This window comes from Mesoplodon mirus, assembly GCF_964341445.2.
Source record: "Mesoplodon mirus genome assembly, chromosome: 4".
NCBI lineage: Eukaryota > Metazoa > Chordata > Mammalia > Artiodactyla > Ziphiidae > Mesoplodon > Mesoplodon mirus.
The window spans coordinates 45,144,484-45,163,188 of NC_138979.1; the positions used below are offsets into that span (position 1 = coordinate 45,144,484).

Sequence of the window (18,705 nt, forward strand, 5' to 3'; positions counted from 1 at the left end):
TCTTCCAGGTTGTCCATTTTATCGGCATAGAGTTGCTTGTAGTAGTCTCTTATGATGCTTTATATTTCTGTGGTATCCATTGTAACTTCTCCTTTTTTCATTTCTAATTTTATTGATTTGAGTACTCTCCCTCTTTTTCCTTTTTTTTTTGTTTTTTTTGGTGAGTATGGTCTTTTTTCTTTTTAACATATTTATTGGAGTATAATTGCTTCACAATGGTGTGTTACCTTCTGCTGTATAACATAGTGAATCAGGTATACATAAACATATATCCCCATATATCTTTCCTCTTGCATTACCCTCCCTCCCACCCTCCTTATCCCACCCCTCTAGGTGGTCATAAAGCACTGAGCTGATCTCCCTGTGCTATGTGGCTGCTGCCCACTAGCTATCGGTTTTAGACTTGGTAGTGTATGTATGTCCATGCCACTCTCTGACTTTGCCCCAGCTTACTCTTCACCCTCCCCATATCCTCAAGTCCATTCTCTAGTAGGTTTGTCTTTATTCCTGTCTTACCCCTAGGTTCTTCATGACATTTTTTTTTAAAAATTCCATATATAGGTGTTAGCATACAGTATTTGTTTTTCTCTTTCTGACTTACTTCACTTTGTATGACAGACTCTAGGTCCATCCACCTCACTACAGATAACTCAATTTCGTTTATTTTTATGGCTGAGTAATATTCCACTGTATATATGTGCCACATCTTCTTTATCCATTCATCTGTCAGTGGACACTTAGGTTGCTTCCATGTCCTGGTTATTGTAAATAGAGCTGCAACGAACATTGTGTTACATGACTCTTTTTGAATTATGGTTTTCTCGCGGTATATGCCCAGTGGTGGGATTGCTGGGTCATATGGTAGTTCTATTTTTAGTTTTTTAAGGAACCTCCCTACTGTTCTCCATAGTGGCTGTATCGATTTCCCTCTTTTTCTTAATGTGTCTCGCTAAAGGTTCATCAATTTTGTTTTTCTTCTCAAAGAACCAGCTTTTAGTTTTATTGATATTTGCTATTATTTTCTTTGTTTCTCTTTCATTTATTTCTGCTCTGATCTTCACGATTTCTTTCCTTCTACTAACTTTAGGTTTTTTCTGTTCTTCTTATTTCCTTTAGGTGTAAGATTAGATTTTTTTTTTGAGATTATTCTTGTTTCCTGATATAGGATTGTATTGTTATAAATTTCTCTCTTAGAACTGCTTTTGCTGCATCCCATAAGTTTTGGATCATCATGTTTTCATTGTCATTTGTCTCTAGGTATTTTCTGATTTCCTCTTTGATTTCTTCAGTGGTCTTTTGGTTATTTAGTAACGTATTGTTTAGGCTCCATGTGTTTGTGTTTTTTACGTTTTTTTCCCCCTGTAATTTATTTCTACTCTCATAGTGTTGTGGTCAGAAATGATGCTTGAGATCATTTCAGTTTTCTTAAATATACTGAGGCTTGATTTGTGATCCAAGACGTTATCTATCCTGGAGAGTTTTCCATGTGTACTTGAGCAGAAAGTGTAATCTGCTGTTTTCGGATGGAATGTCCTATAAATATCAATTAAGTCTATATCGTCTATTGTCATTTAAAGCTTGTGTTTCCTTATTACTTTTCTGTTTGGATGATCTGTCCATTGTTGTAAGTGAGGTGTAAAAGTCTCCCACTATTATTATTTTACTATTGATTTCCTCTTGTATAGCTGTTAGCATTTGCCTTATGTATTGAAGTGCTTCTATGTTGGGTGCATATATAATTGTTATATCTTCCTCTTGGATTTATCCCTTAATCATTATGTAGTGTCCTTCCTTGTCTTTTGTAACATTCTTTATTTTAAAGTCTATTTTATTTGATATCAGTGTTGCTAATCCAGTTTTCTTTTGATTTCCCTTTGCATGGAATATCTTTTTCCATCCCCCCACCTTCAGTCTGTATGTGTTCCTAGGTCTGAAGTGGGTCTTTTGTAGACAGCATATACATGGGTCTTGTTTTTGCATCAGTTCAGCAAGCCTGTGTCTTTTGGTTGGAGTATTTAATCCATTCACTTTTAAGGTAATTATCAATATGTACGTTCCTATTACCATTTTCTTAATTGTTTTGGATTTGTTTTTGTAGGTCCTTTTTTTTCTCTTGTGTTTCCCACTTAGAGAAGTTCCTTTAGCCTTAGTTGTAGAGCTGGTTTGGTGATGCTGAATTCTCTTAGCTTTTGCTTGTCTGTAAAGCTTTGGATTTCTCTGTCGAATCTGAATGCGATCCTTGCTGGGTAATCTTGCTTTTAGGTTCTTCCCTTTCATCTCTTTAGGTATATCATGCCACTCCTTCTGGCCTGTACAGTTTCTGCTGAGAAATCAGCTGTTAACTTATGGGAGTTCCCTTGTATGTTGTTTGTTGTTGTTCCCTTTTCACTTTTAATAATTTTTCTTTGTCTTTAATTCTTGTCAATTTGATTACTATGTGTTTGGGCATGTTTCCTCTTGGGTTTATCCTGTCTGGGACTCTGCACTTCCTGGACTTGGGTGGCTATTTCCTTTCCCATGCTAGGGAAGTTTTCAACTATAATCTCTTCAAATATTTTCTTGGGTCCTTTCTCTGTCTTTTCTCCTTCTGGGACCCCTGTAATGTGAATGTTGGTGTGTTTAATGTTGTCCCAGAGGTGTCTTAGACTGTCTTCATTTCTTTTCTTTGTGTTTTCTTTTTCTGTTCCACAATAGTGATTTCCACCATTCTGTATTCCAGGTTGCTTATCCGTTCTTCTGCATCAGTTATTCTGTTCTTGATTCCTTCTAGTGTATTTTTCATTTCAATTATTGTATTGTTCATCTCTGTTTGTTCTTTGATTTTTCTAGGTCTTTGTTAAACATTTCATGCATCTTCTCAATTTTTGCTTCCATTCTTTTTCCGAGTTCCTGGATCATCTTCACTATAATTATTCTGAATTCTTTTTCTGGAAGGTTGCCTATCTCCACTTCATGTAGTTGTTTTTCTGGGATTTTATCTTGTTCCTTCATCTGGTATGTAGTCCTGTGCTTTTTCATTTTGTCTGCCTTTCTGTGAATGTGATTTTCATTCCACAAGCTGCAAGATTCTCTATACTTAAAGTTTTTAAAACATCTTTTTTCATACCTGTTTATTCAGAAAATAATTTTATGTCATTATTTCCAGTCTTTACTGTTCTGATTTTTTACTTTCTTTGGGTTATGCTATAATTCTTTTTAGCTTCTTGAGTTGCATTTTTACTTTGTTTTAATTTTTTTATTTGCTTAAAACATTTAAGTCTGCAACTCTATAATACCAGAGTTATCCCACAAATATATATATATGTGTGTCTTTGTATATGTTTTATTTTAGTTTAGTATTCACATTTCATGATTTACACCATTTCTTTAATCCTCTGTAAATCTTAAGGGGAAGTGTTAATGAGTTTCAAAATAGAGGGTTTTTTGTTTTTTTAAATCATTGACCCATTGTTGATTTCTTATGTAATTGGTCTTTAGGATAACAGTTTCATGGAATATGTTGAGGTTTCTTTTTTGGCAAGGTGCATTGTCAGTTTTTATTAGTATTTTATGTGAAAAAAATAAATATATTTAATTTTGATGTGAATTGTGAAACTTCATTTGGTACAGGCCTGAGATTCAGGTTTTCCTTTGTAAATTTTTTTGTTTATGTCTTTAAGTGGATGGAAAACTTCCTTGTTTCTCCATTGCCATAGATAATTTTTATCTCATTCGTTTATATTGTATGAGTGTATTTATACTGTTTTGACTTCCTAATTTACCCAGGTAGCTTCAAGAAAATTTTTAGCTTTGCTTGTGCAGATTCTATGATGTGGACTTCATGTTAAATATCACCACTGGTTATGTAATTTTATCTTTATTTTCAAGTTTGGTATCCTTAGTCCCTAGCACAGTGCTTAGCACTTAGGGGGCACTTGATCAATATTTGCTAAATGAATGAATGAATGAATGGTTACAGTACCCCTGTAAGCAATTTTGGGTTTTATTTCATTCATAGTTAGTGCTGAATTTCTACTTCATTTGTACATGTTGGGAGATTGTTCTTCTTTTTGAGTTTAGATATGCTTTAAAGTTTTAAAAATTACTTTACTTACCATTTGTGAATGTGTGTAAAATTGTGGTATATGTGGATCAGTTAGCAGACCATTCCATATCATCTTATTCTGCCTTGTCCAGGGGACTGGTTTGGATTTTTTAAAACAGAAAATAAAATTTTGTTCATGTTATATGTCACTGTCTTGGTTGGGAGACTATTTGTGATTTCAAATTGCAATTAGGGTATAAATTCCTTAATAAGATATGTGAAGACTTTCATACTATGAACTCCATTTATCTACCTTTTATTTCTTAGTATTTACTCTCACATTCCCATGTTTTAGTTCCTAACACTCTATACTCTTTCAGGCTTCAGTGCCTTTTAAAATTATTTTCCCTCTGCCAAGAATGCCTTCATCTGACAAAGACCCACTCATAAATAATCTCCTATTCTTTCTAAACCCCTTATCCTCTCTGGCTGGAGAGAGGGATTTCTTCTCTTGCTCCCATATCATATCTTTCATATTTTTGACTCAATTTTTCAGGTTACCTCCTTGAACAAAAGTGTAAGATGAGTTAATAAGCATTAATCTTTCACTTAGCACCCACCCTATTGCATCCAGAATTAGAACTGAAATGTGAGCCATGCTCACAGTGTTTCCTTTGCCCTGGCAGCATCTAAAGAATATTGATACATTATAAGACAGTTCAAAGCATTCAATAAAAGAGCAGATAATATGCTTTGCAGATTATGTAGCACATAGTAGGTACTCTGTAAAAGTTAATGGCAACTCAACAGTACTCTGATAACATTATAGCATTTTCTCTGAATTGTCTTCAGCTCCCAGTTCATGATTCTCAGGCATATATTGTACATGTTGTAAAAGTGATAGATATTTTGATGTGCTGGTAAGTAAAGCAAACATATTTCCAAAGCAGATACTGAAATATTACTACCAGTGGAAGCTATATATTATCAATGAAGAACCTTAGAGCAAAGAAGTTTAACAAAACTCCTAAGCCAGGTATTACTCTAGAACTCAGATTCTTTACAAACTTAGAGATCTCTTCTACCATATTTCCTTCCAAAGGTGTGGTGTTATGGATAAAATATCAAGAGTGGAAACAATTTTTACTTTTATCAGGAGAATGTGAAATGATTATAAATAACTCATTTCAGCATTAGATACTAATTTTAAATATTTGTGTGGTAGCTTGTGAGTAAATACACTTTGTTATAGTGAAGTTTTATTATACATATGAAAACAAAAGCATGAAATTTAGAGTTAGAGGCTTCAGATACATGCTAGTCAAACCTTAGTTCACTTATATGAGGGAAAACTGAGGGCAAAGGTGGCCACATGTTGCCTAAATCACTTTCAGATTTCCTTCTCAGGGATGCTCACACAAGAACTTCTGATGGGCTTATTAAACTTACATCATGTGCACTCCTACATGCTAAAGATTTTAGTTTCCTAGGTTCCCATGCAGCATGGTTGATTAGAATAGTGTTGTTCACCTGATAAATATTATGTTTAAAAAAATTAACTATGTTATTTTGAGACATTAAGAAATATATAGTCACAGAAATTCACCATAATCCCATTTATAGATGAGGTTTCACTATAAGTAGATGGAGGCACCATGGGTCTATATGAAAGATATCAAGTCACTGAACTGCAAAATGACCTTGATGAGAGATGGTAGGACTTCTAAGACAAGGAGCATTAGGAGAAGCATTATGGGGAGTATCCAGCATGTAATTAGAATTTTAACCAGAATTCAACTAAGCAAAATAGCTACATGTAGAGTAAAAGGCAATTCATCAAGGAACAAAGCCATTGTGAGAATGTGTATATTGATTACATACATATGTAACATGTATAATATAAATGTATACATATATATAATATTCATACATCATTAATATTTTCTACATCTTTATATAATTTTTAAATGCATTTATTTTAATGATAGCAAATTATTGCATCTAGGTCACAGAACATAATTTTCAACCCACACTTCTATACTTGGTTGTGTATGTTTGTCCAGCATTTTTTTGTTGTTGTTGTAAATAATGAAACAATGCAGATCCTCACACATAGATTGTTTTCAATATTTAAAATTATTTTAGTTTGCTTGGGCTGTTGTAACAAAGCACCATGAACTGAGTGACTGAGAACAAGAGAAATTGTCTCATAGTTCTGGAGGCTAGATCCAGGTGTATTGACAAGGCAGTGCTCCCTCTGAAGTCTCTAGGGATAGATCTGTCAGGCCTCTCTCGTGAGTTTTGGTAGGTAGGTCCTAGGCTTCGCAGTATAACTCTGACTTTTATGTGATGCTTTTCTTATGTGTGTTTATCTGTCTCCAAATTTCTCCTTCTTATAAGGACATCAATCATACTGGATTGTGGATCACCCTACTCCAGTATGACCTCATTTAATTATATCTGCAAGAACTCTACTCCCAAACAAGACTATATTCTGAGGTACTGGGAGTTAAGACTTTGGCATATGGATTAAGGGGGACACAATTCAGTCCATAACAAAATTAATTTCCTTAGCATCAACTTCCGAAAAAGGAATTTACCCATAAGAACAAAGTTTATTGCTAGACATCACTAAAATGTTTCTGACAAATATAATTTTCACTGTTACCAACCCTATATCAGAGTGCCTGGTTCATGATATCCTCAAAGACCTTGGTAATTATTTTCAATATCATTAAAATTAATATCATTATTCTAAACTTTGCTAATTTTATAATCATGGTTAGGCATAGTTTTAATAAATTGGTTAAATTTTCAAGCTTATGGACCATTGCATTCTAATTTGTGAATTATCTAGTCACATTCTTGACTGTATATTGGGGTATTAGTGTCACTTTTTATAGACAGGTGAGAGTTCTTTATACATTAAACATATTAATATACATGTATTCAGCAAAAAATATTTTCTTGTTTTTATATACAAAAATACTAAATGAATATAAATTTATCAAACGTTTCTCTTTGTTGTATTATTTTACCTCTAAGTTTGAGCATATCTTCTTATTCCATAGGCTTAATAAATATACACTTTTATTTTTATTTTTTCTTACTTGAATTTAAATTACTTTAAATTTAATATATCTGGAACTTCATGATATATGTATGAGATACAAATGAGTATTATAAATATTTACCCAATGTTCTAAGTAGCATTTTATTTATAATTTTTATTTCATATGGGAATATATTTGATTTCAATGTTGTGTTAGTTTCAGGTGTACAGCAAAATGATTCAGTGATACATATACATATATCTATTCTTTTTCAAATTCTTTTTCCATTTAGGTTATTACAGAATATTGAGCAGAGATCCCTCTGCTATAAACCAGGTCCTTGTTGGTTATCTATTTTAAATATAGTAGTGTGTATTTGTGAATCCCAAACTTCCAATTTATCCTTACCCCCACCTTTCCCCTTTGGTAACCATAAGTTTGTTTTCTATGTCTGTGAGTCTGTTTCTGTTTTGTAAATAAGTTCAGTTGTATCATTTTTTAATTTTCTTCATATAAGTAATATCATATGATATTTGTTTTTCTCTTAGTTCAGTTAGTATGATAATCTCCAGGTCCATCCATATTGCTGCAAATGGTATTATTTCACACTTTTTAATGGCTGAGTAATAGCCCATTGTATATATGAACCACATCTTTATCCATTCATCTGTTGATGGACATTTAGGTTGTTTCCATGTCTTGGCTATTCTAAATAAATGTTGCAGTGAACATTGGGGTGCATGTATCCTTTTGAACCATGTTTTTCTCTGGATACATGCCCAGGAGTGAGATTGCTGGGTTATGTAGTAGCTCTATTTTTAGTTTTTTAAGGAACCTCCGTACCGTTCTCCATAGTGGCTGCACCAATCTACATTCCCACCAACAGTGTAGGAGGGTTCCCTTTTCTCCACATGCTCTTCAGCATTTATTGTTTGTGGAGTTTTTGATGATGGCTGTGCTGACTGGTGTTAAATGTTATATATCTCATTGTAGTAGTGACTTGCATTTCTCTAATAATTAGCAACATTAAGCATCTTTTCATGTGCCTGTTGACCATCTGCCTGTCTTCTTTGGAGAAATGTCTGTTTAGGTCCTCTGCCCGTTTTTAGATTGGATTTTTCTTTACTTTTTTTTTTTTTTTTGATAATGAGCTGTTTGTAACTTTTGGAGATTAATACCTTGTCCCTCTCATTGTTTGCAAATATTTTCTCCCATTCTGTGGGTTGTCTTTTCATTTTGTTCATGGTTTCCTTTCCTGTACAAAAGCTTTTAAGTTTAATTAGGTCCCATTTGTTTATTTTTGTTTTTATTTTCATTACTCTAGGAGACAGATCAAAAAAGATCTTGCTGCAATTTATGTCAAAGAGTGTTCTGCCTATGTTTTCTTCTAAGAGTTTTAGAGTATCCAGTCTTACACTTAGGTCTTTAATCCATTTTGAGTTTATTTTCGTGTATGCAGTTAGAGAATATTCTAATTTCATCTTTTTAAAAGTAGCTGTCCAGTTTTCCCAGCACCATTTATTGAAGAGACTGTCTTTTCTCCATTGTATAGTCTTGCCTCCTTTGTTGTAGATTAATTGACCATAAGTGCATGGTTTAATTTCTGGGCTTTCTATCCTCTTCCATTGAACTATATTTCTGGTTTTTTTGTGCCAGTACCATACTGTTTTGATGACTGTAGCTTTGTAGTATAGTCTGAAGTCAGGGTGCCTGATTCCTCCAGCTCCATTTTTCTTTTTCAAGATTGCTTTTGCTATTCAGGGCCTTTGTGTCTCTGTACAAATTTTAAGATTTTTTGTTCTAGTTCTGTGATAAGTGCCATTGGTAATTTGATAGAGATTGCATTGAATCTGTAGATTGCCTTGTGTAGTACAGTCATTTTGACAATATTGATTCTTTCAATCCATGGTCATAGTATATCTTTCCATTTGTTCGTGTCATCTTTGATTTTTTTCATCAGAATGTTATAGTGTTTGGAGTACAGATCTTTTCCCTCCTTAGGTAGGTTTATTCCTAGGTATTTTATTCTTTTTAATGTGATGGTTAATGGGGTTATTTCTTTAATTTCTCTTTCTGATCTTTCATTGTTAGTGTTTAGCAATGCAACAGATTTCTGTGTATTAATTTTATATCCTGCAACTTTACCAAATTCATTGATTAGCTCTAGTAGTTTCCTGTTGGCATCTTTAGGATTATATATGAATAGTATCATGTCATCTGCATAGTATCATGTCATCTGCAAACAGTGACAGTCATACTTCTTTTCCAATTTGGATTCCTTTTATTTCTTTTTCTTCTCTGATTGTCATGGCTAGTACTTCCAAAACTATTTTGAATAAAGGTGGCAAGAGTGGATATCACTGTCTTGTTCCTGATCTTAGAGGAAATGCTTTCAGCTTTTCACCATTGAGTATGATGTTAGCTGTAGGTTTGTCATATATGGGCTTTATTATGTTGAGGTATGTTCCCTCTATATCTAGTTTCTGGAGAGTTTTCATCATAAATTAGTGCTGAATTTTGTCAAAAGCTTTCTCTGCATCTATTGAGATGATCATATGATTTTTATTCTTTAATTTGTTAATGTGGTGTATCACACTGATTCATTTATGGATATTAAAAAAAATCCTTGCATCCCTGGGATAAATCCAACTTATTCGTAGTGTATGATCCTTTTAATGTATTGTTGCATTTGGTTTACTAGCATTTTGTTGAGGATTTTTACATCTATGTTCATCAGTAATATTGGCCTGTAATTTTCTTATTTGTGGTATCTTTGTCTCATTTTGGTATCAGGGGGATGGTGGCCTCATAGAATGAGTTTGGGAATATTCCTTCCTGTGCAATTTTTTGAATAGTTTGAGAAGGATAGGCATTAACTCTTCTCTAAAGGTCTGATAGAATTTGCCTGTGAAACCATCTGGTCCTGGACTTTTGTTTGTTGTAAGTTTCTTCATCACAGTTTCAATTTCAGTCCTTGTGATTGGCATATTCATATTTTCGATGTCTCCCTGGTTCAGTCTTGGGAGACTGTATCTTTCCAAGAATTTGTCCACTTCTTCTAGGTTGTTCCTTTCATTGACATATAGTTGCTTGTTGTATTCTCTTATTATCCTTTGAGTCCATTGTAACTTATTTTTCATTTCTAATTTTTTGGATTTGAGCCCTCTTTCTCCGTTTTTTTTTCTTGATGAGTCTGACTAAAGGTTTATCAATTTTGTTTATCTTTTCAGAGAACCAGGTTTTAGTTTTATTGATCTTTTCTATTGTTCTTCACTATTTCAATTTTTTCTTCTCTGATTTTTATGATTTCTTTTGTTTTACTAGCTTTGTATTTTGTTTGTTGTTCTTTTTCTAGTTGCTTTAGGTGTAAGTTTAGGTTATTTATTTGAGATTTTTCTTGTTTCTTGAGGAGAGCTTGAATTGCTATGGACTGCTTTTGCTGAGCCCCATAGGTTTTGGATTGTCATGCTTTCATTTTCATTTTTCTACAGGTATTTTTTGATTTCTTCAATGATCCATTGGTTGTTTGGTAGCATATTGTTTAGCCTCCATGTGTTTGTGATTTTTTCCAGTTTTTTTCTTGTAGTTGATTTCTAATCTCATTGCATTGTGGTCAGAATAGATGCTTGATATGATCTCATTTTTATTAAATTTACTTAGGCTTGATTTTGTTGCCCAGCATGTGGTAAGGTCTGGAGAATGTTCCATGTTCAGTAGGGAGAATGTGTATTCTGCTGCTTTTGGATGGGATGCTCTATAAATATCAATTAAGTCTATTTGTTCTAATGTGTCATTTAAGGCCTGTGTTTCCTTTTTGACTTTCTCCCTGTATGATCTATTGATGAAAGTAGGGTGTTAAAGTCCCCCACTATTAATGTGTTACTGTAGAGTTCTCCTTTTATGGCTGTTAGTTTTTTCCTTATATAATGTGGTGCTCCCATATTGGGTACATATATTTTTACAATTATTATATCTTCTTCTTGGATTGTTGCCTTGATCATTGTGAAGTTTCCTTCTTTGTCTGTTTTTTTTTTTTTTTTTTTTTTTGCGGTACACGGGCTTCTCACTGTTGTGGCCTCTCCCGTTGCGGAGCACAGGTTCCGGACACGCAGGCTCAGCGGCCATGCCTCACGGGCCCAGCCGCTCCGCGGCATGTGGGATCCTCCCGGACCGGGGCACGAACCCGCGTCCCCTGCATTGGCAGGCGGACTCCCAACCACTGTGCCACCAGGGAAGCCCCCTTCTTTGTCTTTTATAACAGTCTTTATTTTAAAGTCTGTTTTGTATGATATGAGTGTTGCTAGTCCAGCTTCCTTTTGATTCCCATTTACATAGAATACCTTATTCCATCCCTTCACTTTCAGTCAGTATGTGTCCCTAGATCTGAAGTGGGTCTCTTGTAGACAGCATATATATGGGTCTTATTTTTGTATACATTCAGCCAGTCTTTGTCTTTTGGTTGGAACATTTAATCCATTTATGTTTAAGGTAATTATCAATATGTATGTTCTTATTGCCATTTTGTTAATAGTTTTGGTTTTGGTTTTGTAGGTCTTTTTCCTTCCCTTCCTCTTTTGTTCCCTTCAGTTGTGTTTTGATGACTAACATTAGTGTTGTGTTTGGATTCCTTTTTATTTTTTTGTGTATCTATTGTAGTTTTTCTCTTTGTGGTTACCTTGAGGTTTTGATATAGCAGTCTGTATACAAACAAGATTGTTTTAAGTTGCTGGTCCCTTAATTTCAAATCCATTTCCAATGTCTTGCGTTTGTACTCTCCTCTTCTCACAGTTGCTGGTTTTGACTTCATATTTGTGTGTGGATGACTTCCTACCTTTACTCTATGTTTGCCTTTACTGGTGAGCTTTTCCATTCATTATTTTCTTGTTTCTAGTTGTGGCTTTTTCTTTTTCACCTAGAGAAGTTCCTTTAGCATTTGTTGCAAAGCTGTTCTGGTGGTGCTGAATTCTCTTAGCTTTTTCTTGTCTATAAAGCTTTTGATTTCTCCATCACATCTGAATGAGAGCATTACTTGGTAGAGTATTCTTGGTTGTAGGTTCTTCCCTTTCATCATTTTACATATATTTTGCCACTCCCTTCTGGCTTGTAGAGTTTCTGCTGAAAAATCAGCTGATAACCTTATAGGAGTTTCCTGTATGTTACTTTTGCTTTTCCCTTGTTGCTTTTAATATTTTCTTTGTCTTTAATTTTTGTCAACTTGATTACTATGTCTCTTGGCATGCTCCTCCTTGGGGTTTTCCTGCCTGGGACTCTCTGCACTTCCTGGACTTGGATGACTGCTTCATTTCCCATGATAGGGGAGTTTTCAGCTATTACCTCTTCATATATTTTATCAGATCCTTTCTCTGTCTTCTCCTTCTAGGACCTCCATACTGAGAATATTGGTGTGTTTAATGTTGTCCCAGAGGTCTCTTAGACTGTCCTCATTTCTTTTCATTCTTTTTCCTTTATTCTGTTCTGAAGCAGTGATCTCCACCATTCTGTCTTCCAGTTCACTTATTCATTCTTGTGATTCATGTATTCTATTTTTTTTTTTTTTTTTTTTGCGGTACGCGGGCCTCTCACTGTTGTGGCCTCTCCTGTTGTGGAGCACAGGCTCTGGACGTGCAGGCTCAGCAGCCATGGCTCACGGGCCCAGCTGCTCTGCGGCATGTGGGATCTTCCTGGACCGGGGCACAAACCCACATTCCCTGCATCGGCAGGCGGACTCTCAGCCACTGCGCCACCAGGGAAGCCCTGTGATTCATGTATTCTGATATTGATTCCTTCTGGTGTATTTTTATTCCAGTTATTGTAGTGTTCATCTCTGTTCTGTAGATCTTCTTGCTCTTTTTTAAACATTTCTTGTATCTTCTCTATCTGTTCCTCCATTCTTTTTTCCAAGATTTTAGATCATCTTTACTATCATTACTCTGAATTCTTTTTCAGGTAGATTACCTGTCTCCAGTTCACTTAGTAGTTCTTCTGGGGTTTTATCTTGTTCGTTCATCTGGGACACATTCCTCTGCTGTCTCATTTTGTGTAGCTTTCTGTGTTTGCTGTTTCTGTTCCTCAGGAGGCAGGGTTTTAGTTCTTCTTGCTTCTGCTGTCTGTCCCCTGATGGATAATGCTGGTCTAAGGGGCTTATGCCAGCTTCCTGGTGGGAAGGACTGGTTCTTGCCCACTGGTTACTAGAACTTGGTCTTGTCCCTCTGGTGGGCGGGACCATGTGAAGGGGTGTGTTCATTGGGAAGCTGTGGGCTCAGGAAGACTTTAGGTAGCCTGTCTGCAGTTGGGTGGGGCTGTGTTCCCACCCTGTTGGTTGTTTGGACTGAGGTGTTTCAGCACTGGAGCATACAGGGCATTGGGTGGGGCCAGGTCTTGTGGGAAAGTGGTGACCTACAGGAGAGCTCTTGCCAATGAGTATTCTCTAGAACTACAGCCTCCATTATCTTTTCCCCTGCAGTGAGCCACAGCCTCCCCCTACCTCTTCAGGAGACCCTCCAATACCAGCAAGTAGGTCTGGCCCAGGCTCTTATGAGGTCATTGCTTTTTCCCCTGCATCCGGGTGTGCACAAGACCTTTTGTGCAACATCCAAGAGTGGAGTTTCTGTTTCTCCCATTCCTGTGGAATTCCTGTGATCAGAACCCCAATGACCTTCAAAGCCAGATGCTCTGGGGACTCCTCCTGATGCAAGACTCTCATGATGGGGTGCCTGATGTGGGGATCAGAACTTTCACTCCTCTGGGATAACTTCTGTCATATAATTGTTTTCCAGTTTGTGGGTCACCCACCTGGCAGGTATGTGATTTGATTTTATCATGATTGTGCTTCTTCTAGTGTCTCATTTGGCTTCTTCTTTGTCTTTGGATGTAGGATATCTTTATTGGTAGTTTCCAGTGGTTTTTTTCAATGGTTTTTCAGCAGTCAGTTGTGATTTTGGTGTTTTGGTGAGAGGGAGTGAGCTCAAGTCATTCTACTCTGCCATCTTGTCTCTGCCCCCAGAAGCATCATGTATTAACTAATATTTCTCATTTTCTTTGATAATAGTATGTCCATTCTTATTCACTAAGTTCTTAAGTATAAGGGTATATTACTTCGGTATATTTTATGTTTCACTGATCTTCTATTACTTTGCCACAACCATAATATTTTAGCTATCATAGACTTTTAATATTTGTGTGCTCTGTCCTCATTAATCTCCTTTAAAACAATCTTATGTGTTTTTACTTGTTTGTTGACCTAGTTATACTTAAAATTAGAATAATTTCAAGTTACAACAACTGCCATTAGGTGTAATCCTAACTGCCATTAGGATTTTAACTGTTAAATCTATAAATCTATTAGAAAGTAATTCATCCTCCCTATACAGAAAGATGAAATAATGGTTTTCTTTATATGAATTTTTAAATACTTCAACAAAGTTGTATAGCTTATGTAAGGTTGTACATTCACTGCTTAGCAAACATTTATTAGTCATCTCCTGGTGTTTCAGGAATATAATGGAAGTTGACAAAAAGGTTAAATAAAGTATCATTGAGGCACTTTTTTCAGATAAGGAAATTGGAAAATTTTGAGGGTTAGCCAAGAGGAATACACAGTGTGCAGCACTCATGTATAAAGACCATGAATCCCTGAAAAGTAGCAACATTCCAGGAGAGGGGGTTATGCTTCAACTGAGTTTTGGAGGCTGACAGGCAGTTAGCTGGATGAAGAAAGCGATAACTTGTTTTAGAGGGAGGAAACTGAAAATGCAAAGGCACACATTTAAAACACATGCATGGAAACTAAATGTCAAGAATTTAATTGTGGCCAAAGTGTAGGATGTGAATGAGGACTGGTGAGCCATGAATTTCTAGTATATATAGATCTAATTTCTCAAATGGGCATTGGGTGACATTGGTGGGTTTTAAAAAGGGAAGTGACATCATATTTGTATTTCAGAAAGGTTTCAAATGGGGACAAGAAAGGAGTCAAAGTGAACAACAAAGGTTCATTGATAATTAATAAAAATATGTATTCAGTGAAAGAATGAATGAACATTGAATGAATCAATGAATGAAAAGTTAATGTATTACCACATTTAGCAGCTGAAAAATAACAGCTTTGGTAAGATTACCTTTATATAGTCAAGTGGTTGCTATAGAAGACAGTTAGAATGGAAGACTGTGTCACAGTGCTGGATATTTGAAATGAGATCTAATGTCATTGTATTCCAAACTAGTTATTGCTAGTTAGTAGGAAATAACTTAATGTTGTTACTTGATGTGTTGGTTATATATTCACTTTGCCACCTATTTTATTATCCTAATAGTTTTCCAGATGGTTTGGTTTGGCTTGTTTTCAGGGTATAATAGTGTAGTTCCTGAAAAATAATAACTCTGTATTTTACCTTTCAACATTTGAGTTGTTTATTTCTGTTTTAATATATTGGTCAGAATTTCTGGAATTAAGTTAAAATATGGTAGTGAACATTTTTGTTTTGCTTTTAATAATAGGGATGCCCTAATATTTTACACTTAAGTTGATTCTGAAAGATGTTTTTAGCATATTAAACTTAAGACTCATTCCTATCCTATTTTAAATAGGTTAAAAATTATTTGGAAGATTTTGAAATTTTTTCTAATAACTTGTGTGTTCCTGTTGAAATGCAGATATGTATTTTATGACCAGTTAATATGTCATGTTAAATTCGTCAGTGATTTTAAATCATGCGTATGAAAAAATCTTCATGGCTCTGATATATTATTCTTCTGATACTGTGATGAATTTTATTTTCTGTATTTTGTGAAGTATTTAAAAATACTTATGGCCATAAATAAGATTTGCTTTATTACTCTATATTGTGCCTTACCCTGTTTTATATTCAAAGATAGAACCCAGGGATATTGTAAAATCTTAAGTATTGCACAAAAATATTTAGTTATGTTAACTGGTTCATACTTAATGAGTCAAGAAAACAAATATATTTCAGATTTTTATCAATAAAGGTCATCATTGAGATACATGACCTCGGGGAAATCTTTCTGTCTCTGGGGCTCATCTATAAAAATAACGGGATTGCACTACATGAACTGTAAGGTCTTGCCAGCTCTAGCTTTCTGTGAACTTGTATTCATAGAGAAATCCCTCCAGCTTTATGCTAAAAAGCAATAACTCTATGTAAGGTAGAAATGGACCATGCTATGATGACCCTTACAGATTTAGACTGGAGTTTCAAAAAGAAAAAAAAAAAAAAGCTGTAGTCCATTGTTCATCTACTTGGGCCCATGAGCAGTTGAAAGTGATAAATGTTGACATTGTGATTTATCTTAAGTTGCAATGGAGAACTGTGGATCACCACCCCTCACTGTTTTGTTCAATTCACCTGAAACATTGGATCTAAAGGGCAGCAGGTGGGGGATCAGAAGACCTGGATTTGTGTCCCACTCTGTCATTTATTAGTTTTGGGACCCTAAGTCTTTTAATCCCTTCAGGCAAGTTTTCTTATTTGCAAGATGAAATATACTTAATTAATCTTTTAGTTCTGAAGTTCTATGAGAAGCCATAAATAATCCCTCAATGAAACATCTTTAGTTTATATAGTCACCTGGGGTTTACTTTCATATATATTGATCTTAATTGATCCTCTCCACAACGTTTGGAGGCAAAAAGCAAAGTATTAGTGACTTTATTTCAGAGTTAGGTCTAGACTCCAGACTCCAGAGAATTTGGTAGTTTGCCCCGTGTGCTTAGTAAGTGACAGAGCCCCAACTGGAGCCTAGGCATTCTGATACTTAAACTGTTCTTTTCTTTTTATGGCACATTGTCTTTTGTTAAGTCCTGTAATCACCCTTTTATACTTTTCAAGCATTCTGGCACATTTTCCGGCTCTTTAAATTGTGAGGACCAACTATTCTTCTTTCCTTGGGGTTCAGTTATGATTTTAAACTATATAACACTAACACTTTGTTCATGTATATGTTTAAATGATTTCTTGAAAAGTACTCCATCTAACATTTATTCCTTCTTTTCCTGATTCTCTTTCAGATAGCAGTTCTGTGGATGAAAAGGTTTTAAATCATACTTTTTCTTCCCTCCTGAGGGACCTTGTCTTTTGTACATGTTTGTTTGTGACATATTAGACCTGTTTTGGTTCTTCTGTTTTAGTTGTGAACTGTGCATGTTATCCCAGCTTTCCATTCTTTGGTTGTCATTTAAGTGTGCCCCAATCTGTTGCATTTATGAAGAGGTTACACCTTGCCAGCTTCGCTTACTTTAGCTTACACTTGCCAACCTAGGGGTCTGCTACGGTCAAACTCAGCATCTGTTTTTAAGTCTGGCAAATCATGATCTCTCTGACTGATTCATGATCTTCACTGCACACACCAAGTTTTAAGGGCAAATAGTATTTGGAATATGATATTTTCCTCGACTCTGCCAGTGCTTTTGTCTGAATGCTGACAGCTAATTTCAAAACCTCCACTCACAAAAACACAGTAGCTTTGACTTGAAGCTGACCCTGCTTAGCATCTGTCATACTAGGTGTTACGTGTCTAGTGCAGTTGACGCGTGTTCCAAATTCATGTATACACAGCTATAGGATACTAAAAGCCTCTTGCTTTTGTTTTGTTTTTCTCCATTTTCGTTTAAGGCTCGAATAGTAAGTGGCAATGATTTGGATGCTTCCAAATTCTCTGCACTACAGGCGTTTGGTGGGTAAGTACATTCATAACCTTTCTAATTCATTCCATTCATCAGTGGTTCTCAGTGGTGGTCTCAACATATGTATTTTGAGTGCAGAATGTTGCATGATGGTATAATTAACTTGCCTTGCTGTTGCTTTCTTTTCACAGTAAAATAGCTTTTATAGTGTTTTTAAAAAAGTAATATATAGATTTGTGTATATTTATGTTTAATTATATATACATGTATCTATATATAAAGAACAAAGTTGAATCACCAGCCAGAATAAACATTAACATGATCATTCCATACACAAAACATAACCATATAATTTTACATTATTGAGTTCATGTTAATAAAATTAATAATGTTTTGATCTGCTTGCTTGTACTTTATGATATGTGCATGAACATATTTTATGTCAATAAGTGAATGAATGTAATCTTCACCATTATTTTTTATAGTTCCATTTAATGAGTGTATAAAGTATTTAAAATGTAATCACAAAATAATGTATTAATTATATTTTCTATGTAAGATACTCAAACAGCAAAGGATTTCCTTTAATGCCCCTAATGATACATAGGTATCAGTTTGGCATGTGTGTTATTAGGCCTTTTTCTGTGTGCTTGCAAACATATATGTTCTATAAGTTCATATAGAATAATAGTTTTGTTTGTCTCTGTGCGTTGAACATAAATTAGGCCATTCTATATGTAAATAAAGAAGCACTAATTTAGTGCTGACATAATAGCAGATATTATTACAATTGTTTCATATATAATGACTCATTTGTTCCTTACAATAGCCCTGTGAGGTAAGTACTATTTTGACCTCCATTTTACACATGAGGAAACTGATGTATAATGTAGTTAAAAAGAAAGAAAGAAAGAAAAGCAACCAAAACCAAACCTTTCTCTTCATACAGCTAGTAAGTAGCAAAGTCAGTATTCAAGTTAGTCTAG

The 18,705-nt window shown here is 34.9% G+C and overlaps 1 protein-coding gene across 1 annotated transcript in view; it reads left to right on the forward strand.

Moving 5' to 3' along the window:
• The window catches only part of UNC13C (unc-13 homolog C), a gene marked incomplete at its 3' end in the record, with an annotated part of 622,886 nt that overhangs the window by 142,136 nt on the left and 462,045 nt on the right, over positions 1-18,705 (forward strand). Inside the window, exons 4-5 of the mRNA XM_082618350.1 lie at positions 17,105-17,127; positions 17,709-17,773. Coding sequence (XP_082474476.1) covers positions 17,105-17,127; positions 17,709-17,773 — 88 coding nt within the window. The remainder of the gene's footprint in view (positions 1-17,104; positions 17,128-17,708; positions 17,774-18,705) is intronic.